This window comes from Cydia fagiglandana, chromosome 26 (genome assembly GCF_963556715.1).
Source record: "Cydia fagiglandana chromosome 26, ilCydFagi1.1, whole genome shotgun sequence".
NCBI classification, from domain to species: Eukaryota; Metazoa; Arthropoda; class Insecta; order Lepidoptera; family Tortricidae; genus Cydia; species Cydia fagiglandana.
The window spans coordinates 4,681,336-4,705,193 of record NC_085957.1 but is presented as its reverse complement, the minus strand read 5'-3'; the positions used below and the strand labels follow the sequence as shown (position 1 = coordinate 4,705,193).

The window sequence follows — 23,858 nt, the reverse complement described above, 5'->3', positions numbered from 1 at the left end:
GGCGATTTTACCTAAACTCATATTACATTTTTTCCTTCTTTTGACCTCAGAAATGCGTGGTTAAAATTATTCGGTTTCCTCATGTTACACCGTGTATATGCAGTAAATTACAACAGTCGCTCCTGAAGTCCGTGTATTAAGTAAAACCAGATCCTTGTCAAAATGTCACCTTGCTTATACCGTCCATATTTACGAGGAGATATAGTAACTTACTTGAGGTGAAGCGAGTAATCGCCATCTTAGAAATTATAAAAATGGCTAGTTAAAATAGGAAAGGCTAAATTGTTGGATACATTGCAAATTGTGAGTCGCGCGTCGGGAGAAGAGGCACTGAATGAGTGAAGAATTCTGCGCGCAAATGTTATGATTTTACTGTTAACCTTTGACACTTATACACGGAAATATATACAAAGTGACAAATAAATATTTAACAGTAACATTCTATTTATAAACATTGTTGAGTAAGGCGATTATTTAGTATTTTAGATAGCGGTGTCGCTATTTGACTGATATTAAAAAAATATCTTGACCTTGTGCACGATTCTTATTTTGCATAAAAATAAGTGTTTATCTTACACTGCATGCAACACAATTAAATGTTGTATGACTATTTATTTTGCAAAACAAAAAATCTTCCCTTATCGAATTTTCTTCCATATATCACTGTCGTGCGTCATTTTAACATTCGCGTCCTTCCTAAAATAAAATAGGGTACATCGCCAATTATTAGCCAGTTTTCAATTACTGGCCACCTATACTAAAATGAATTCTGTGTATAGGTGAATAGAACTCATTTTTGTAAGAGGCGGCCAGTTATTGAACGAGTGGGTTGTGGATAAATTTCAGTTACTGGCCATTTTCCTTATACTGAAAATGAGTTTTATTTATCTGTAAATAGAATTCATTTTTGGAATAGGTGGCCAGTAATTGAAAACTGGCTAATAATTGGATTTTCGTACCTTATATACTAAAATGAACTTTGTTCACCTATAAATAGAAATCAAATTAAGTGGCCAGTAATTGGGGGTGGCTAGTAATTGGCGATGTACCCTATAGGACTGAAAGAAAATAAAAGAAAATGTGGAAATAATAGCTTATATACGGTGGCAATAAAATAACTCCATTCCCGTTGCCTGGGAGGTTATAGGATTATACTGAGAGACTTGGGCCCAACACCGAAATCGCGAAAAATAATTTACCCTCCCATAGAAAATGGACCAGCCAATATGTATGAAACAGCCAAATATTTTTTTCGCGATTTCGGGGTTGGTCCCATAGTAAAAGTTGCTCAGTATAATCCCAAAACCTCCCCGGCAACGGGAGTGCACTTATTTTTAGCCACCATGTATAAATAGGCAATAAAAAATAACAATAAAACAAATATTAAAGCAAAATTATTTTGCATTTGTATAATATTGACCCAAACAATGTGTGGCGTCTCCTCTAGCTGTTGTCACTGCCAACGTAGTGCCATAATAATCTAACAGATGGCATTAGGGAGCTAGAACGCAATTGGTAAGAGAAGAGACCTACATCGCGCTTACGGAGTTTTAAGTGTCAGTTGTTATATATATAACTTCCGACCAACTCTCAGTTGTCGGAAGGTCACCAATGTAGAAAGGTAGAGAAGCAATAGAGAGTACTCTCTACAAATGTAAACATTCCCTTCCAGAAATGCACGGTCCGCCACCAGCACAACGAGGAGTGCAACGACCTGATCACCATGGAGAAGCGGATCCAGTTCCCGATCGAGATGTCCATGCCCTGGATCCTGACCGACCACGTGCTGCGCAGCAAGGAGCCTGCCATGATGGAGTGAGTCCAATACCAAGTAAAATGTAGTTCATTTCCAGTCAGTCCTCGTTTGATTTAAGTCCTCATGCGGCTCGGCCGTCAGCTTCGTATATAAACACCAAACAGTCAAAAGTACCGCACATACAGTTCATTTGCAGTCAGTCCTCGTTTGATTTCATTCCTCATGCGGCTCGGTCATCAGCTCCGTACATAGAGCATCGCCGTAATCTGATCTGATGGAATCTCGGTTAAATGCTCTGGGTTCAAGGCCCCATAATAAGATAAAATTCTATGGAAAAAACAGCACTTGAATTCTACTATGTAATGTTTTAGTGTCTAAAAGCGCCATCTATGAAATTATATACAAATTGCGTCCTAACGCATTCTTATAGTTTGCCATTTCCGTCAGTAGGAAAATGGCGGCAAATTGAAGAATATATTGCGCAGGGTTGGCCTCCCATAGAAAATTTGAATTTCGCGCCTTTTTCTACTGGCATAGTGGGTTTGTCAGAGTATATTCACATATACAACTGTAAAAAAGTGAACTCGGCTAAAAAACTTTTTTTGTTTACAGATACGTGCTCTACCCGCTCGATCTTTACAACGACTCGGCCCAATACGCGCTGACCGTGTTCCGCAAACAGTTCCTGTACGACGAAGTGGAGGCGGAGGTGAACCTGTGCTTCGACCAGTTCGTCTACAAGCTGTCCGAGCAGGTGTACGCGCACTACAAGCAGCTCGCGGCCAGGTAGCCATCCCCACAGGCACACCCCGTCCCGAGTGATACTACAAGTACTGCAAGCCACGCGCTGTGTGCCGCTGACTGTCCTGTACGACGGAGTGAACCTGTGCTTCGACCAGTTCGTCTACAAGCTGTCCGAGCAGGTGTACGCGCACTACAAGCAGCTCGCGGCCAGGTAGCCATCCCCACAGGCACACCCCGTCCCGAGTGATACTACAAGTGCTGCACGATACGCGCTGTGTGCCGCTGACTGTCCTGTACGACGGAGTGAACCTGTGCTTCGACCAGTTCGTCTACAAGCTGTCCGAGCAGGTGTACGCGCACTACAAGCAGCTCGCGGCCAGGTAGCCATCCCCACAGGCACACCCCGTCCCGAGTGATACTACAAGTGCTGCACGATACGCGCTGTGTGCCGCTGACTGTCCTGTACGACGGAGTGAACCTGTGCTTCGACCAGTTCGTCTACAAGCTGTCCGAGCAGGTGTACGCGCACTACAAGCAGCTCGCGGCCAGGTAGCCATCCCCACAGGCACACCCCGTCCCGAGTGACACTACAAGTGCTGCAATACGCGCTGTGTGCCGCTGACTGTCCTGTACGACGGAGTGAACCCGTGCTGCGACCAGTTCGTCTACAAGCTGTCCGAGCAGGTGTACGCGCACTACAAGCAGCTCGCGGCCAGGTAGCCATCCCCACAGGCACACCCCGTCCCGAGTGATACCACAAGTGCTGCACAATACGCGCTGTGTGCCGCTGACTGTCCTGTACGACGGAGTGAACCTGTGCTTCGACCAGTTCGTCTACAAGCTGTCCGAGCAGGTGTACGCGCACTACAAGCAGCTCGCGGCCAGGTAGCCATCCCCACAGGCACACCCCGTCCCGAGTGATACCACAAGTGCTGCACAATACGCGCTGTGTGCCGCTGACTGTCCTGTACGACGGAGTGAACCTGTGCTTCGACCAGTTCGTCTACAAGCTGTCCGAGCAGGTGTACGCGCACTACAAGCAGCTCGCGGCCAGGTAGCCATCCCCACAGGCACACCCCGTCCCGAGCGATACTACAAGTGCTGAACAATACGCGCTGTGTGCCGCTGACTGTCCTGTACGACGGAGTGAACCTGTGCTTCGACCAGTTCGTGTACAAGTTGTCCGAGCAGGTGTACGCGCACTACAAGCAGCTCGCGGCCAGGTAGCCATCCCCACAGGCACACCCCGTCCCGAGTGATACCACAAGTGCTGCACATTACGCGCTGTGTGCCGCTGACTGTCCTGTACGACGGAGTGAACCTGTGCTTCGACCAGTTCGTGTACAAGCTGTCCGAGCAGGTGTGCGCGCACTACAAGCAGCTCGCGGCCAGGTAGACATCTCCACAGGCACACCCCGTCCCGAGCGATACTACAAGTGCTGCGCAATACGCGCTGTGTGCCGCTGACTGTCCTGTACGACGGAGTGAACCTGTGCTTCGACCAGTTCGTGTACAAGCTGTCCGAGCAGGTGTACGCGCACTACAAGCAGCTCGCGGCCAGGTAGCCATCCCCACAGGCACAGCCCGTCCCGAGTGATACCACAAGTGCTGCACAATACGCGCTGTGTGCCGCTGACTGTCCTGTACGACGGAGTGAACCTGTGCTTCGACCAGTTCGTCTACAAGCTGTCCGAGCAGGTGTACGCGCGCTACAAGCAGCTCGCGGCCAGGTAGCCATCCCCACAGGCACACCCCGTCCCGAGTGATACCACAAGTGCTTCACGATACGCGCTGTGTGCCGCTGACTGTCCTGTACGACGGAGTGAACCTGCGCTTCGGTCATGTACAGAATATACGTCATTGGTTTTAAATTAGTCTAGTTTTCATTTTAATAATATAAAGCTGACTTTTTGCATCTCCTAATGGCGTTATTCGTAAACGCGTTACTGGCTTGAATTAGCTATGAATCGTTTGTCTTTATTTGTCATTTTGACATATGTATTTGTAAGAAAGATACAAAACATAATTCAACTAGATCAGGCTCGTAAAGTTTTATGAGGGTGTAACTGTTTAGAAGACAACGGTTTCACTCACTTGAATTTTTAGTCGCTATTGGCGACATGTTTCGGGCCCTTCGGGGGTCCTTCCTCAGGCCCGAGTGCTCGCAGCGACTGCAACTCGTGCACTGATCCCGATGAAGACTCGTGACTGATGAACGGCCCGAAACATGTCGCCAATAGCGACAAAAAATTCAAGCGAGTGAATCCGTCGTGTAAACAGTTTAAAATATGTCTCACGAAAGTTTAATATCGAAGGGCGTAAGGCTGGTTTTAGTGTCATGCGGACCGATATGTATTGAGTTTAGGGAGCGTTATACAGTACAGCTGACGAGTCCGCGGAGCGATCCGCACGGACGGTCCGCGTGACACTAAGGGTCGATTGCACCATTTGCATCAAACTGTTCGTATCGTTAAAGAGTTAGCTAAATTTGTATTTATGGAAAGTTTCATAGTGGCGCGCCGACATCGATCAGTCTGTCAAATGTGGTCGGTGCAACTGGCCCTTAAACCAGCCTAATATCGGCGGGTGTAACAGATGTAACGTTTGTTGCAGTATGCTCCTGGACAAGCGCTACCGCGCGGAGTGCATGGCGCGCGGCGCGCCGGCGGGCCCGGCGGCGGGGCGCTACGCCTCGCTGCTGCGCCAGCGCCACGTCGCGCTGCTCGGCCGCCACGTCGCGCTCAGCGCCCTGGTACGTCACCATCCTTCAACACCGGGCCCGGCGGCGGGGCGCTACGCCTCGCTGCTGCGCCAGCGCCACGTCGCGCTGCTCGGCCGCCACGTCGCGCTCAGCGCCCTGGTACGTCACCATCCTTCAACACCGGGCCCGGCGGCGGGGCGCTACGCCTCGCTGCTGCGCCAGCGCCACGTCGCGCTGCTCGGCCGCCACGTCGCGCTCAGCGCCCTGGTACGTCACCATCCTTCAACACCGGGCCCGGCGGCGGGGCGCTACGCCTCGCTGCTGCGCCAGCGCCACGTCGCGCTGCTCGGCCGCCACGTCGCGCTCAGCGCCCTGGTACGTCACCATCCTTCAACACCGGGCCCGGCGGCGGGGCGCTACGCCTCGCTGCTGCGCCAGCGCCACGTCGCGCTGCTCGGCCGCCACGTCGCGCTCAGCGCCCTGGTACGTCACCATCCTTCAACACCGGGCCCGGCGGCGGGGCGCTACGCCTCGCTGCTGCGCCAGCGCCACGTCGCGCTGCTCGGCCGCCACGTCGCGCTCAGCGCCCTGGTACGTCACCATCCTTCAACACCGGGCCCGGCGGCGGGGCGCTACGCCTCGCTGCTGCGCCAGCGCCACGTCGCGCTGCTCGGCCGCCACGTCGCGCTCAGCGCCCTGGTACGTCACCATCCTTCAACACCGGGCCCGGCGGCGGGGCGCTACGCCTCGCTGCTGCGCCAGCGCCACGTCGCGCTGCTCGGCCGCCACGTCGCGCTCAGCGCCCTGGTACGTCACCATCCTTCAACACCGGGCCCGGCGGCGGGGCGCTACGCCTCGCTGCTGCGCCAGCGCCACGTCGCGCTGCTCGGCCGCCACGTCGCGCTCAGCGCCCTGGTACGTCACCATCCTTCAACACCGGGCCCGGCGGCGGGGCGCTACGCCTCGCTGCTGCGCCAGCGCCACGTCGCGCTGCTCGGCCGCCACGTCGCGCTCAGCGCCCTGGTACGTCACCATCCTTCAACACCGGGCCCGGCGGCGGGGCGCTACGCCTCGCTGCTGCGCCAGCGCCACGTCGCGCTGCTCGGCCGCCACGTCGCGCTCAGCGCCCTGGTACGTCACCATCCTTCAACACCGGGCCCGGCGGCGGGGCGCTACGCCTCGCTGCTGCGCCAGCGCCACGTCGCGCTGCTCGGCCGCCACGTCGCGCTCAGCGCCCTGGTACGTCACCATCCTTCAACACCGGGCCCGGCGGCGGGGCGCTACGCCTCGCTGCTGCGCCAGCGCCACGTCGCGCTGCTCGGCCGCCACGTCGCGCTCAGCGCCCTGGTACGTCACCATCCTTCAACACCGGGCCCGGCGGCGGGGCGCTACGCCTCGCTGCTGCGCCAGCGCCACGTCGCGCTGCTCGGCCGCCACGTCGCGCTCAGCGCCCTGGTACGTCACCATCCTTCAACACCGGGCCCGGCGGCGGGGCGCTACGCCTCGCTGCTGCGCCAGCGCCACGTCGCGCTGCTCGGCCGCCACGTCGCGCTCAGCGCCCTGGTACGTCACCATCCTTCAACACCGGGCCCGGCGGCGGGGCGCTACGCCTCGCTGCTGCGCCAGCGCCACGTCGCGCTGCTCGGCCGCCACGTCGCGCTCAGCGCCCTGGTACGTCACCATCCTTCAACACCGGGCCCGGCGGCGGGGCGCTACGCCTCGCTGCTGCGCCAGCGCCACGTCGCGCTGCTCGGCCGCCACGTCGCGCTCAGCGCCCTGGTACGTCACCATCCTTCAACACCGGGCCCGGCGGCGGGGCGCTACGCCTCGCTGCTGCGCCAGCGCCACGTCGCGCTGCTCGGCCGCCACGTCGCGCTCAGCGCCCTGGTACGTCACCATCCTTCAACACCGGGCCCGGCGGCGGGGCGCTACGCCTCGCTGCTGCGCCAGCGCCACGTCGCGCTGCTCGGCCGCCACGTCGCGCTCAGCGCCCTGGTACGTCACCATCCTTCAACACCGGGCCCGGCGGCGGGGCGCTACGCCTCGCTGCTGCGCCAGCGCCACGTCGCGCTGCTCGGCCGCCACGTCGCGCTCAGCGCCCTGGTACGTCACCATCCTTCAACACCGGGCCCGGCGGCGGGGCGCTACGCCTCGCTGCTGCGCCAGCGCCACGTCGCGCTGCTCGGCCGCCACGTCGCGCTCAGCGCCCTGGTACGTCACCATCCTTCAACACCGGGCCCGGCGGCGGGGCGCTACGCCTCGCTGCTGCGCCAGCGCCACGTCGCGCTGCTCGGCCGCCACGTCGCGCTCAGCGCCCTGGTACGTCACCATCCTTCAACACCGGGCCCGGCGGCGGGGCGCTACGCCTCGCTGCTGCGCCAGCGCCACGTCGCGCTGCTCGGCCGCCACGTCGCGCTCAGCGCCCTGGTACGTCACCATCCTTCAACACCGGGCAGGGCGGCAGCGTTCGCACTAGATACCCTCTGCCGAAGCACATGCGCGCGCAACTGCGCCCAAACACTCCTTTGCCGCGCGCCCAACAACCGACACCGACAATAAGTGGTTCCATGCGCGGCGCGGGGCGAGCGCGCCCATGATCGAGTTGGCCGGTATCCATTGCGCGCGGCTGCCGCGCGACCCACTGTTCGATGATTTGTCACTGTTACTTTTTACCATAGAGGTACAATAATATAGAGATGACACGGGGGAGGGCCAAACGACCGAACACACTTATGGAAATGCACTTATGGAAATTTCAGTAGGAGTAGCAGAGAAAGCGGTATAATTATTTGTCCTTGTCACAGTCTCACTTTTTGTTTGTTCCCCACCAAAAATGTAGTATGGTGGGCGACCAATAACCCGACCGAATTACGTAGATTGTTTTTGGTATGCTGTCAGGAATGTTAAAACGTGTTTTTAATATTGTCACTTTGCGTATGTTTTGTCCCTCACAGAGGCACGCGTATAGCTCATCTATGTAATACTAGGTCTATACTTTTTACACTATAACATGTTAATGTCATCAGGTGGCCCAGCGGATCAACGCGGACATGCACCGGGCCCTGGATGCGGCGGTGGCCAAGTTCGAAGCCGGCGACATCACGGGTGTTGTGGTAAGTTCATTTACTTCACTACTATTTCTTCTTCCTCGCGTTATCCCGGCATTTTGCGACGGCTCATGGGAGTCCGCTTGACAACTAAACTGCAAAACGTAATTCAGGACCAAAAAAAAGTAAACAATGTTGCCACTTTTTACTAGCGCGTCTTGTATTTATGTAAAAATAATTAAATGAAAGTACTTTTTTTAAATAGTAGGAGTAAAATTACGAATAAATAATTCATCTTAGCGTTATTATTTATCAAAAAGAATTTACTATTTTACAAACAAATTACATATTGCAATAGCAACATTGTCTTACTTTTTTGGTCTTGAATTACGTTTTGCAGATTAAATAAAATAAAATAAATATTACAGGACATTTTTACACAAATTGACTGAGCCCCACGGTAAGCTCAAGAAAGCTTGTGTTGTGGGTACTCACACAACGATATATATAATATATAAATACTTAAATACATAGAAAACAACCATGACTCAGGAACAAATATCTGTATCATTATACAAATAAATGCCCTTACCGGGATTCAACCCGGGACCGAAAAGCGACTGGTAAATATCAAATGATATTTCGTACGTGAGTTCCGAAAAACTCATTGGTACGAGCCGGGGTTTGAACCCGCGACCTCCGGATTGAAAGTCGCACGCTCTTACCGCAGCACATATCTTACTACTATAAAAAAAAAGTCGTTATCTAAAGGTTTCTGTCTGGATTTGTACTTATCTTTAGATTTTTAGACACAATCTGAGACCTAGCTATAGTTCGTTTTTTTTTAGCATTAGAAATAAGGTAAACAATGTTGATGTGTCTTGTAATTGAAAATACATTTAAAAAATAAGTTACGGCAAATATGTAACAATTATGAATCGAATACTATCAGTTATATTCTTCTGCTTTCACAAGTAATAGTTACTGATTTTTAAAAAGCGTTTTTCCATTATAAGACATGTCAAGATCGCTTACCTTCTTTGAAGTTCTTTCTAATGCTAAAAAAACTAACTATAGTCTTATGGGTAGTGTCTAATGCGCAGGGCGTGCATGAACTATAACTTCCTAAGACCCAATGTGCATTATACAATACAAATTCGTTTCAATATAACTAGAGACTTTCATAATCATAAACCAAATATGAAATAACAACTACTCCTAGTACTCCTCCTTTGTATGCGCAGTCAGCAGCAGAAGTTGCTAAGCGGGCCAGGTGTTCAAAATGATCTTGACGCAACTTTATTGTTAAGAGAATAAGAGCGTGTCAAGGTAATTTTGGACACCTCGCCCGCTTAGCAACTTCTGCTGCTGACTGGACAATACACGAAAATATGTTTCCTAAACAATCCCATGGTTTACCAGGAACTGGAAGGCCTGATAGCCGTGAACCGCCTCTGCCACAAGCTCCTCAGCCGATACCTGGCTCTCGACGACTTCGAGAGCATCCTCCGCGAGAGTGACCACGGAGTACTAGCCCCCTACGGCCGGGTCACTCTCCATGTGTTCTGGGAGCTCAACTACGATCTACTGCCGAATTACTGCTACAACGCGGCCACTGACAGGTCAGTATCCTCCGCGAGAGTGACCACGGAGTACTAGCGCCCTACGGCCGGGTCACTCTCCATGTGTTCTGGGAGCTCAACTACGATCTACTGCCGAATTACTGCTACAACGCGGCCACTGACAGGTCAGTACCCGAGTGTACTCGATGCCTTGACTTATATCTGACGACTTAGAGCATCCTCCGCGAGAGTGACCACGGAGTACTAGCGCCCTACGGCCGGGTCACTCTCCACGTGTTCTGGGAGCTCAACTACGATCTACTGCCGAATTACTGCTACAACGCGGCCACTGACAGGTCAGTACTTTCCGCGAGAGTGACCACGGAGTACTAGACCCCTACGGCCGGGTCACTCCACGTGTTCTGGGAACTCAACTACGACCTACTGCCAAATTACTGCTACAACGCGGCCACTGACAGGTCAGTACCCGAGTGTACTCGATGCCTTGACTTATATCTGACGACTTAGAGCATCCTCCGCGAGAGTGACCACGGAGTACTAGCGCCCTACGGCCGGGTCACTCTCCACGTGTTCTGGGAGCTCAACTACGACCTACTGCCGAATTACTGCTACAACGCGGCCACTGACAGGTCAGTACTTTCCGCGAGAGTGACCACGGAGTACTAGCCCCCTACGGCCGGGTCACTCCACGTGTTCTGGGAACTCAACTACGATCTACTGCCGAATTACTGCTACAACGCGGCCACTGACAGGACAATACCCGAGTGTACTCGATGCCTTGACTCATATCTTATTACTTAGTAGAGCATCCTCCGCGAGAGTGAACACGGATTACTAGCCCCCTACGGCCGGGTCACTCTCCACGTGTTTTGGGAGCTGAACTACGATCTACTGGCCAATTACTGCTACAACGCGGCCACTGACAGGTCAGCACCCGAGTGTACTCGATGCCTTGACTTATATCTGATGACATCCTCCATCCACCCGCCACAAGCCTCTACCACAAGCTCCTCAGCCGCTACCTGGCGCTCGACGACTTCGAGAGCATCCTCCGCGAGAGTGACCACGGAGTACTAGCGCCCTACGGCCGGATCACTCTCCACGTGTTCTGGGAACTCAACTACGATCTACTGCCCAATTACTGCTACAACGCGGCCACTGACAGGTCAGTACTCGATGCCTTAATTAGGGCAGTGGTTCTTAAAATTGACTGGGCTCCGACCCACCAAACAAAAACTGCCAAATTCGGGACCCACCTCTTGGCCGTCTTAAAGAAGAGAAATTTGGAAATTGGGAAATGCTGACTTATGTATGTAGAGCATCCTCCGCGAGAGTGACCACGGAGTACTAGCTCCATACGGCTGGGTCACTCTAAACGAATCTACTGCCGAATTACTGCTACAACGCGGCTACTGCAGGGCCGTAGCTAGGGGGGGAGGGGGGTTGGGGGGGCATAATGGGTCAATGCCCTACCTTAAAAAACCCATTGTACGAGTTGGCGGGTCTGCAATCTTGTGGCCTGAATCGGAAACATATGTGCATATGTACATTGCCAAAGCAAGTGCTACCATCTACCGTTCTCGTCGGTACGTTTCCTTGTGCATAGTAGGTTCTGCCATCTTGTGGGCTACATCGGAAGCATAAACGAACACATTTACGCCTCGCGCCAAAAATCTAACGGGTCCTATGCGGACCCCTATAGTTCATGCACGGGGCCTATTAATCAGAATTATTTAAACCCGCAGGTTCGTGAAATGCCGCGGCATCCAGTTCGCGGCCAACGTGCAACGGGAGCGGCCGCAGCAGTATGGGCACGCTCTGCTGTGGGGCTCCAAGCAGCTCAGCCTGGCTTACTCGGCGCAGTACGCGCAGTACGCAGGTAATTTAGTTCTCATCATCATCATCATTGGCCACAGCATCTTTGCAGATGACAGTTGCAGCGACTAAAGAAGGTATTTTGGGGAGTCTACCGCCTACATGGACTGCGATTACTGTGAAGACCAATGGAAATATCTGGAAAGATCGCAGCATTTCCGTAAAAACTAAAACCAAACTGGTACGGACCCTAGTCTTCTCAATCTTTACGTCTGGCGCTGAGACGTGGACGTTGAAAGCTGCTGACCGCAAACGCATTGACGCTTTCGAGATGTGTTTCTGGAGAAAGATGCTTCGTATCCCCTGGACAGCATTTCGGAGTAACGTCTCTATACTGCGAGAACTCAAGATCTCGTCGCGGCTGTCATCTGAATGTCTACGCAGAGTCCTTGAGTACTTCGGACATATAGCAGGCAAAGTGGATGGGAAAACGCCTGGACTGACCAGATCCGCACCGCTCTTGACTCCACAGTCCACATGGCTCTCCACACCGCCAAGGACAGAACCAGATGGAGAGAAATTGTGAGAGAGAAGGTGATTCAGAAGGGAGGTCACGACCCTCATCACTGGGGATAACGAGGCAAGGAGGATAGAGTAATATAGGGAAATAAAGAGTGGTAACTCCATAGTTTAGCAGTTTTCTTACCAAAACGTGCGTTATTTCTTACTCGACATCTAGCGTCATGTAGCGGAATTTTATTACTCTATGGTTCTACTGGTGGCGTCTAATGGTGTCGCGGGTTCAAACCCCGGCTCGTACCAACGAGTCTTTCGGAACTTACGTACGAAATATAATTTGATATTTGCCAGGCGCTTTTCGGTGAAGGAAAATATCGTTAGGTAACCGGATCAATCCCAATAAGGCCTAGTTTCCCCTCTGGGTTGGAAGGTCAGATGGCAGTTGTTTTCGTAAAAACTCCTTAGGCCCACTTGCACCATTCCACTAACCTGGGGTTAACCGGTTAAACCTGGAGTTACCATGCTTACCAGTACAATTTGACACTTGGTTGACGTTAAACCGCTTAACCCCGGGTTTGTGGGATGGTGCAAGTGGGCCTTACTGTTCCAATTCTCGGCATTAATTGCCAGTGGCGTAGCGTGAACTATTACTAGCCGTGGGCGAAGTCGCATCTGCGAGGCCCTCTTCTTTCACTGTGCCAGAAGGGGCCTCGCGCGAGGCCCCCCTTGGGGCGCGAGGCCGTGGGCGACGCCCCACTTCGCCACGCTTAGCTAGTTCACTGTTAGTCGCCAATCGGGCCGCAGGCTTCCATGGGCCGCGCACATTGGTTCAAGAGCGGAATAAAGTCGAAATTTTACAGGTCAGCTTTAGCCATACGTATGTCTTAAATCTAAAACTAGAATACTTGTGTAGCTCTATAGTGAAAGGATTTTCATTTTGGTGTATTATTTATTAGTAAATTAATAGACCAAAGTACACGATGCTGTACACATGCCAATGTTCCGTCAAAAAACTTGTTTATTGCATGTCATATATTTCTGAAACCAGCGCTAAAGTATATAAAATATTTATTTTAATTACAGGAGCATATATTAAGCTATTTATATGTTACATAATATTAGTGAGTTTGTGGCTTAATTTGAGTATGGCTTGGGCGAAAACAACATAGTCATTATTTTGCCAATTTTCATTATTCAAAAGAGTATTACTTCCTTCCGCCAGCGTCCGCTCCATCGAAAAATAGCACAAATGATAGCTTAAGTATCTGAGATAATTACTTAATTGATTTCAACTGCCGGGGCCTGCAAACATTTGAATAATGACCATATAACTAGTGAGCGTACTTAATGTAAGGAAACACCTTAATGAGGTTAACACCTTATTGAGGGTGATTAATAAATAAATATCTTGATTTTGGGTATAAAATGTATACATTATTTTCTTCTTCTTTATTTACAATTATCGATTCGAGAAAATAACACTGTTTTATTGCGTTATTGTACCAACTTAGTAGTTATGGCAAGTTTTAGCATTTTAAATGCAGAGTTAGTTGAAATTGCTATCTCAAGTGACCGGGATGTGCATAAGTGTATTGAAAGCCTGAGAATTAAATAACCAACACGTAGCCTACAATAAATCATTTTGTAAATGGAGTATAAATGCAGATGCACGGCCACAAAAAGAAGCAGAAAAGAAGAGAATTCCAAAAGAGTTGTACGAAAGATTGGGTTTGAAAGTTGACATCGTCAAGCAAGGTATGGGGTCATCTAATGATGGTAATACCTCCAGGAGATTTTTCAGTAACCCAAGTTTAGTTGCGGAGACTACAGGGGTAGATGAAGAACTGATTCACCGGTTTTCAGTAATATTACAGGCAATTGACACTGGTGCCACAATAGATGCTGAAAAATTTGGAGATTACTGCAATAAAACAGCTGACATATTCGTTGGCTTGTACAGATGGTAATATATTCCAAATACAGTACACATAATACTGACCCATGGAGGTAACATAATATCCGCTGCTGCTCTACCTATTGGAATGTTAACCGAAGAAGCCCAGGAAGCGCGGAATAAGGATTATCGTCGGTACAGTATGTACCATTCGAGGAAATGCTAGGGAATCTGCGAACGAAGATATCATATACATGCTTTTGACATCTTCTGACCCTTTTATTTACAGCTTAAGAGCAAAAAATAATCATAAGAAAACATGACGAGAGCACGACGAAATACAACAATTTATTGTAGAAAATAATTAATTTAAAGCCTTCTTTATTTATTTATACTAGTAATTATTTTTATTATCTACTCAATTTATTGCAATTTTATTCTGTAAGCCATTTTTGAATTATTATACAAGTATGTTAATGTTAAGGTTTTCATTATTTTGTATTTTATAGTATATTTTTGATAATTTTAATATAAATTTCTAATATTGAAAAAAAATAATATTTATTTTATTTATTTTACCTATTTCTATCGATAAAACCACATTACACATGTTTTATAATCCCACCTTTTCTTAAAAACAGTGTTGCCAGATGAAATCTGAAATATTCAGTAGAAAAAAAATCGGTTTAGCAGTAGATAGGGGAAAAAAGCAGTAGATTTAAAAAGTGATGTCTGCAATAGGTAAAATTGAACAAAAAAATTTACCTGACACCAACCTCCCATAGAAAATTTGTTTTTTTTTTCCTTTTTAGGCCCCCATTCGCACGGGAGCTTATTCACCGGGCGTTAAAAAAGCGTTTGAATGATACAAATGGATAATCATTGTATTCGCACGAAGGCGGTTTTTAAGTGCGGCGCTTTTTTATCGAGCAATGTTCACTAGACGACACGATACGACGGTATAAAGTAACTAGATGATCCGGTCACGACGAATAATCATTCGTTTTCGAAAAATCAGTAGCTCAGCAGCAAAAAGCAGTAGATCAGTAGATATTTTTAAAATCAGATAGATCTACTGCTTAATCAGTAGATCTGGCAACACTGCTTAAAAACAATTAATTCCGCGCGCCCATACAACCCGAACCACTGTGGGCCGTGGCAAAAAGTATATATAATTTTTCTTGACATCTCATCCCTCTAGCGTTATATTTTAACTGAAAGTTCATATCTTTCTGTGCACACATGTTTGGAGTTATAGTCCAGATCTGAACTGTAAGCTTATTAATGTAATTCCTGTAAATGTCTGTAACTTGTTTTGTGAGCCAAATAAATAAAAATAAAATAAAACAAAAAGCCGGGACGACGGAGGAAGATGATGACATTCTCTTTATGACCAGGTTTCGTGGGCACCCAGCACCTGCACGCGCTGGTGCGGCTGCTAGGCTACCAGGGCGTGGCCGTGGTGGTCTCCGAGCTGCTGGGCGTAGCCCGGGGGCTGCTGCACGGGTCTCTGGCGCAGTTCACGCGCGCGCTGCACGCGGCCATGCCGAGACACTGCAAGCTGCCGAGATACGACTACGGCTCCAATGGTAACAACAACCCGACAACACAACATCGCTATGGGCTTGTGCACAAATCAGGCGAGGTTCGATAGGGGGAGGGGGGTCACGAAAAAATCACGATAGATCACGTTGGCACGGGATTTCGCTCACCTCGTCCCGCGCACCCCCGCATTTTTGGCATCATCGGCTGCATTAAATAATTGCTCTAAACTCGGTCTAGAGGATTCCTAGTCTATGACTGATAGTAAGAACTTTAAGCAAATTTTAGACTTAAGACACATTTTAGATTTTAGAATTAAAGACTGCTCTGCATATTACAAATATATACAGGGTGATTTCGGGGTCGAGCAGCAAGAGAACAAGAAATCATACAGAATTCAAAGATGAGCCTAAATGGTGTTAATTATTGTTTATCACCAATAATGATGTATATTTTTCAGATAACAAGTGGTGGAAAACATTTTTGAATACAACGTGGTCACCCTACTCAATGTGACGTCTTGTCGCTTTCCATACAGCGTAAGGCAAAAGTCATAGGGTGACCATGATTACTTAGTATAAGATTAATTTTACTTCGAAAATAACAAATAAATTACTAATTATCTTTTTATCAAATACTACCATATGATAATGTGGATCATTTTCAGAGCGAGAGATCAACCGGGTGTCATTCTAAATCCCTAACAAAGTTTGTCCTGCCCTAACTGGTTTGTCCTAATGGGCACATGCCCTAAGGATCAATTGTCATAACGATTATCTTCCATAATGTAAGGTTCTGAAAAATGGTTAGGTTTTAGAACTTGCTGCCACAAAAGTGGGTTAGGTTAGGGTTGGAACTGCGACCCTCGCAAAAAAGGAAATACCTATGCTTAATAATAACATTAGGATAAGTACCTAATCAATATTTAGGGAAACCAAAATTAGGGTTTTTAGTGTTAGGACAACTGATCATTATGACAAACAATATTAGAAAATGCAAAAATAGGTGAAAAGACTTTATGGATTCAGATATAGATCCAAACCAACCTGTATATACATACAATAATAAATATTTGTTTTAGGCGTCCTGGGCTACTACCACGCACAGTTGACAGATATCGTGCAGTACCCCGACGCGCGCACGGAACTGTTCCACGCGTTCCGGGAGCTCGGCAACATCATACTGTTCTGCATGCTAGTCGAGCAGGTGAGACGGCGACACGGGAGCGAGGGAGACGGCACTACCGCGCACAGTTGACAGATATCGTGCAGTACCCCGACGCGCGCACAGAACTGTTCCACGCGTTCCGGGAGCTCGGCAACATCATACTGTTCTGCATGCTAGTCGAGCAGGTGAGACGGCGACACGGGAGCGAGGGAGACGGCACTACCGCGCACAGCTGACAGATATCGTGCAGTACCCCGACGCGCGCACGGAACTGTTCCACGCGTTCCGGGAGCTCGGCAACATCATACTGTTCTGCATGCTCGTCGAGCAGGTGAGTCGGCGACACGGGAGCGAGGGAGACGGCACTACCGCGCACAGCTGACAGATATCGTGCAGTACCCCGACGCGCGCACGGAACTGTTCCACGCGTTCCGGGAGCTCGGCAACATCATACTGTTCTGCATGCTCGTCGAGCAGGTGAGTCGGCGACACGGGAGCGAGGGAGACGGCACTACCGCGCACAGTTGACAGATATCTGATCGGACAGTTTGTTGTATGGGAGACCCATTAAAATATTTTGTTCTGTTTTTAGTATTCGCGGCAACAGAAATACACCATCTGTGAAAATGTCAACTGTGACAGGCAGACGGACAGACAGACAGCGAGGTCTTCGTAATAAGGTCCCGTTTTTACCCTTTGGGTACGAAACCCTAAAAAAAGTGTTTCCACTCCAAAACTTAACAAATATATAATTTTTAAGAACCTTAGAGCAAATTCAGCAATTGAAACGGATTAAGATAGTATCCCTGGCCTAATAAATTCTGCCGATATATAGGTCTTGTGCACAAATCACGCGAGGTTCGATGGGGGAGGGGGGGCCACGAAAAAATCACGATATATCACGTTGGAGGAGGGGGGGGGGGTGGTATAAGGAAACCTCACGTGTATTTTTCTACAGTAAACGAAACTTAGAAAAAAAACCTACCACATGAGTAGATACTTTTTCTCGGTTTCGTTAAACATAAATCTCCACTCTGCACTTCAAATAGCAAGTCTATTTAACGAAAATAGAAAAATAAACAAGATGTTCTATAGACAATACTATTTATCTTAAAATTAGGTTGAATAAAAAAAACAAATAAATACACGTGAGGTTGTGTGGGGGGAGGGGGGTAGCCAAAAACCTCGCCAAATATCACCAAGGGGGAGGAGGGGGTCAAAAAGTAGCCGAAAAACTCTCGCGTGATTTGTGCACAACCCTATACTTGAATGAAGGCATTATTTAAGATCTTTTGTTTATTTTTGTATGTTTAGGCGCTGAGCCAGGAGGAGGTGACGGACTTACTGCATGCGGCGCCCTTTCAGAACATACTGCCCAGACCATTCACAGCTGGTAAACTAAGTTTTCAAAACATATTTAATACAATTCATATGCGCAGAATTAGAGATACCTCGAATAGTGAATTTGGCCGAATACCGAATATTCGGCCCCTCTCTCGGCTGAATACCGAATATTCGGCATTACATGCGAACATTTTGAGTCACAGATGGAATACCATTCTTACACAGTCACGTAAATAGTAAAATGATAGCATTGAGTAAAAAGATGGCGACTGTACATACAATAAAGAGAAATAAACTCATTTTCAGAGGGCGAGAAGCCCGAGACGAAGCAAAAGCGTCTGGAGGCCAAGTATGCCGCGCTGCAGATCGTTCAGAACGTCGACAAGTACGGCACTGCCAAGGTAATCAATAGAATATAGTTATTTGTTTTACAAGGGGGCAAAATCCAAATGAATGTTATTAAATATTTATCATTCCAAATCATCATTTAAAAGTCAATTCAACTAGGAAACATAAGAGAACACCTCAAAATTTGCATTTGATTACTTTGCCTCACATGTGAATAAAATGCAACTTTGCTATCAGTTTTTGAAGCGCAAAGTAAGCCTTTCCGAGCTGGTGTGGTGAAAAGTCATTTATTACAGACTATTTGGCTCCATAGTCTGGTTAGTACTGGGGTCCATTTATCGAACGATATTAGACTAATATTATTAGTCCACGAACGGTCAAACCGTATGGGTTGCCATGACAACACACTAATAATATTAGGCTAATATCGTTTGAGAAATGGGCCAGCACAAAAATAAAATACAATTGTGCAATTTTCAAACAAAACAGGGTACTATTGTAGGTTCTCAATAAGGCGCTATTTCTAAATAACGGTAAATTTGAAAAATGTAGACACGAAGGGATATCGTCTCATGGAAAAATTGAATTACGCGCCTTTTTCTACTGACCGCCAGGACAGAGGTGAACATTTTTGTATGAAAACTTGCAACTTTAAATGCATTTTTTGACGAAACTATTGCAGTCTAAAATGAAGTCAAAATCAGTCCATCGACTAAATTTTTTGCAAGCTTTCTAATGGTACCCCACACGATTCTTACAAATGAAAAAAGTTTCAGCCTACCCCTCTCAACCCCCTAAATTTCCCCCTTTAATAAGAAATATGCAGTTTTGACTTATTTACAATATGAGTGGTGGTAATTGCTATAACTGTTCCAAATTTTAGGTATCTATGTCAAACGGTCTCTGAGAAAAACGTATTTAACTGATTTGTAAGACCGAAGTGATCTCATAAGTGTTCCGTAAACAAAGTTTTGTACGGAACACTAAAAACGGCCGTTTTAACTTTGGACGCATAGATTGACGAATCCAGCAACATAAAAACTAGTCTGATGTATTCAAAAGGTACTTAAATACACAATACAGTACGTAGCGGCCCCCTTTTTTCAATATCTTTCGTTAAATTTAAATAATCACGATTATTTAGCTGTGGCGCTAGTGTGCACGTTGAAGGGCTCTTAACTGTTATTGTTATATGCAGCAAAGCCAGCTGGCCCGTGAAGGGGACTTACTGACCCGCGAGCGTCTCTGCTGCGGGCTGTCGCTGTTCTCGGTGGTGCTGCGGCGCCTGCGCGCCTGCCTCGCCGCGCCCGCCTGGCCCCTCCCCCCCGCCGCGCCCCACGCCGCCCCCCTGCACGCCGACGACACTAACGAGTTCCACAGGTAACGGTTATGAGACGTCTCCGCGTTCATGGCTGCCGCTCCTCAACCCACAAACGGAGCGGCAGCTGACGTCCACGAGGGTTCAATACGCATCATCCTTAACCACTACTATAATTCGTTTATTTTTAGCATTAGAAAAAGACTACGCGATCTTGACGCGTCTTTTAATTGAAAAACGCTTTTTAAAAATCAGTAACTATTACTTATGAAAGTAGAAGAATATAAATAATCGTATATGATTCATATTTGTTACATATTTGCCGTGACTTATTTTTCAAAAGTGTTTTTCAATAAAAAGGCACGTCTAGATTGTTGACGTTTCTTCTATTGATAAAAAAAGGAACTATAGTTTTGCTCCGAAAACCATATGGTTAAATTTTAAGTTGGATTGTTTTTACAATTTTTATAAATGCTGTTATGTTTCAGACTGTGGTCGGCTCTCCAATTCCTGTATTGCATCCCGGTCACCGATACACAGTTCACCGTCGAGTGAGTTTTACATTATTTTAGTCATTAAAATAATAATAAAAAACTGGGCAAGTGCGAGTCGGACTCGCGCACGAAGGGTTCCGTACCATAATGCAAAAAAAAAAAAACAAAAAAAAAGCAAAAACAAAAACGGTCACCAAGTACTGACCACTCCCGACGTTGCTTAACTTTGGTCAAAAATCACGTTTGTTGTATGGGAGCCCCATTTAAATCTTTATTTTATTCTGTTTTTAGTATTTGTTGTTATAGCGGCAACAGAAATACATCATCTGTGAAAATTTCAACTGTCTAGCTATCACGGTTCGTGAGATACAGCCTGGTGACAGACAGACGGACAGACGGACGGACGGACGGACAGCGAAGTCTTAGTAATAGGGTCCCGTTTTACCCTTTGGGTACGGAACCCTAAAAACAACACAGGTACCTCCAGATCCACAACGCAGGCTTCATCGACATCCACCTCAGGTGTCGTCAAATTAATTAAATGCATTATCTTAATTTTAGTTAGTGCTTGTTGTTTCTCTCACTAAATTGTGACGTTATCTATGAAAAGGAACCTTATTGTCGATGGCACTTACGCCATTATTAACGATGCTCCGATATAAATACAGCAACAGCTGTGCGGCGTAAGCGCCATCGACAATAAGGTGAAAGTCTACTTCATCCTCCTAAGGGTCTCCCCAAATATATCGACGCGCATTCGGCAAAAGCCGATAGGAAAAAGCTTTATGTCCGCGCAATAAGAGCGAAAAAGCCGTCGACGCGTTGGCAGGTGCCGGCCGATGCGAGACGAGCCGAACGACGACTTTTTCGCTCTTTTTTCCTATCGGCTTTTGCCGAATGCGCGTCGATATATTTGGGGAGACCCTAACCCAATCTTCTTGCAGGGAACTGTTCGGCGAGGGTCTCCACTGGGCAGGCTGCACCATCGTGGCCCTGCTGGGGCAGCAGCGCCGCTTCGAGGCCCTGGACTTCTGCTACCACATCCTCAGGGTGCAGCGGGTGGATGGCAAGGACGAGCTGGTCAAGGGCATCGTAAGTATCTTCTAGAAGGTGAGGGTCTCCACTGGGCAGGTTGCACCGTCGTGGCCCTGCTGGGGCAGCAGAGGCCCTGGACTTCTGCTACCACATCCTCAGGGTCCAGCGGGTCGATGGCAAGGACGAGCTGGTCAAGAGGATCGTAAGTATCCTCTAGAAGGTGAGGGTCTCCACTGGGCAGAGGGGATCGTAAGTATCTTCTAGAAGGTGAGGGTCTCCACTGGGCAGGCTGCACCATCGTGGCCCTGCTGGGGCAGCAGCGCCGCTTCCAGGCCCTGGACTTCTGCTACCACATCCTCAGGGTGCAGCGCGTCGATGGCAAGGACGAGCTGGTCAAGGGCATCGTAAGTATCTTCTAGAAGGTGAGGGTCTCCACTGGGCAGGGTCACCGTCGTGGCCCTGCTGGGGCAGCAGAGGCCCTGGACTTGTGCTACCACATCCTCAGGGTGCAGCGGGTCGATGGCAAGGACGAACTGGTCAAGGGGATCGTAAGTATCTTCTAGAAGGTGAGGGTCTCCACTGGGCAGGGTCACCGTCGTGGCCGTGGTCGTGGTGGGGTCTTCGATTGACCGCGTTTCCTCCTACGTCATGCTACCATCATCCGATGTCCAGACCCCCTCCGTAATTTGAAATGACGTAATCTATGAATAGCCCCTAAGCAGAAAATAACATAACGCCAGATGACAGCCAAAACTCGCTAATTAAAAACACCGGACCACTTCGAGCGAGTTTAGCTCGCATTTGGCCGTTTTATTTATTTTTACCATGTAAATTATAAGTTTCCAATTTATTGTGATAAATTGCCCATTTTCTATATATTTAACTAGACTTAGTTATTAAAATTCACCAAGTGGTAACAACCCTATACTTTCGACTCACAGAATAAATAATAGTACTAGGTACTGAAGATTCACTCTCTAACAAAACGCGTTTAGGACAGATATGACTATAGGCTAGCCACCAAAATTGGTGTGGGACGGATGTACTTGTAGCTACTTGTTGCGATGCGATTCGCGATTTTGTCGCTTTGCTACAGGTAGCTAAAAGTACATCCGTTCCACATCAATTTTGGGGTTTGCCATAAGCCGCGCGTGGCGCTGTCGCCACCTAGCGGCCATATCTGTCCTGATCGTAACAGACGCGTTTTGTTAGAGAGTGAATATAAATAAATAAATAAAAAGCCTTTAATTAAAGAGAGTGAATACCTAGTACTATTATATCTACATATTTAACTATCAAGTCACCTATCTTATAGGTAAAATTGCACATTCATAACCACATTCGCAGATCAGACGGCCAAGGTACAGGCTCAGCCTAGTTTGGTCTCTGACGGATATAGTTATATTTTTGTATATTAACTACCTAAATTTGTTAATAAACTTTTTTGTATTTTGTATTTATTCTGTGACCACGCCTGCTGACACTCGATTCTGTTTCCCCAGCCGCTGAAGCGCATGGTGGACCGCATCCGCCGCTTCCAGGTGCTGAACTCGCAGATCTTCGGCGTGCTGGCGCGCCACCTGGCGGCCGACGACGAGCGCGCCGGCGTCGAGCACGTGCGCTGCTTCCCGCCCCCCAGCGCGCCGCAACATGGTTAACTAACTAGGCGAGTGTGTCCCCCACATGTAGCGGGGATTCCCTCCCCCAGTGCGCCATAACATGGCGTCAACTAAGGTAGCAGGCGAGTGGGGGGGAGGGGGGTATATGTAGCCAGCGTCGAACATGTGCGGCGCTTTCCGCCCCCCAGCGCGCCCCAACATGGTTAACTAAGTAGGCGAGTCCGGACAATCTAGCGGATGCTTCTCTCCCCCCAGGGCGCCGCAACATGGCGTCAACTAAGCTGGTTAAGTGAGAGGCTATGAAACCGGTTAAATTTCCAAACTGTTATCATGTCCTTGGCGCAAAACACTTTTTTTAAAATTTATTATTTATCAGGACCTTTATGGCACAAAACATTTTAATTTCGGTATCGGTCGAAAAACCGTTACTTTTAAACCGGTTTTTAGGAGAACATTTCCATAACGTTCTCTGTAGGTAACCGGTTTATGTCGCTGTCTAAGTTTACGTGGCACACCTCCAGTGTGTCTCGTCGCTCGTCGAATAAACTGGTTTAATTAGGTTACAATAAAGTTCTTAAAACGTTCGCGGTCTTATGAAAGTTCGGTGGGAAACCGAAATTAACCGGTATATACCGGTATTTGATAAACCGGTTCCGAGCCTTGGTTATATAGTAGGCGAGTAAACATGCGAATCGGCTGACAAGTAAGTTAGATATAGGGTTGTCAAGTTGTCATAATCCCAATGAAATCAGTAGATGTACCTAAATCCCGATTAATAATATAGATAGTGTTTAAGAAAAAAGACAATTTGTATTCTTTAATATAAGTAGCATTAAACTGCAAAACGTAATTCAATACCAAAAAAAGTAAGACAATGTTGTCACTGCAATAATTTGTTTGTAAAATAGTAAATTCCTTGTTATAAATAATCA

The 23,858-nt window shown here is 48.1% G+C and overlaps 1 protein-coding gene across 1 annotated transcript in view; it reads left to right on the top strand.

The window, feature by feature from the left end:
• The window catches only part of LOC134677317 (cytoplasmic FMR1-interacting protein), a 104,067-nt gene extending 81,102 nt beyond the window's left edge, over positions 1 to 22,965 (top strand). Inside the window, exons 16-29 of the mRNA XM_063535752.1 lie at positions 1,673 to 1,815; positions 2,369 to 2,542; positions 5,114 to 5,252; positions 8,228 to 8,314; positions 9,671 to 9,870; positions 11,577 to 11,710; positions 15,457 to 15,648; positions 16,683 to 16,807; positions 18,083 to 18,161; positions 18,419 to 18,513; positions 19,659 to 19,840; positions 20,267 to 20,329; positions 21,217 to 21,364; positions 22,810 to 22,965. Coding sequence (XP_063391822.1) covers positions 1,673 to 1,815; positions 2,369 to 2,542; positions 5,114 to 5,252; positions 8,228 to 8,314; positions 9,671 to 9,870; positions 11,577 to 11,710; positions 15,457 to 15,648; positions 16,683 to 16,807; positions 18,083 to 18,161; positions 18,419 to 18,513; positions 19,659 to 19,840; positions 20,267 to 20,329; positions 21,217 to 21,364; positions 22,810 to 22,965 — 1,917 coding nt within the window. The remainder of the gene's footprint in view (positions 1 to 1,672; positions 1,816 to 2,368; positions 2,543 to 5,113; positions 5,253 to 8,227; positions 8,315 to 9,670; positions 9,871 to 11,576; positions 11,711 to 15,456; positions 15,649 to 16,682; positions 16,808 to 18,082; positions 18,162 to 18,418; positions 18,514 to 19,658; positions 19,841 to 20,266; positions 20,330 to 21,216; positions 21,365 to 22,809) is intronic.
• The last annotated feature ends 893 nt before the right edge of the window (positions 22,966 to 23,858 follow it).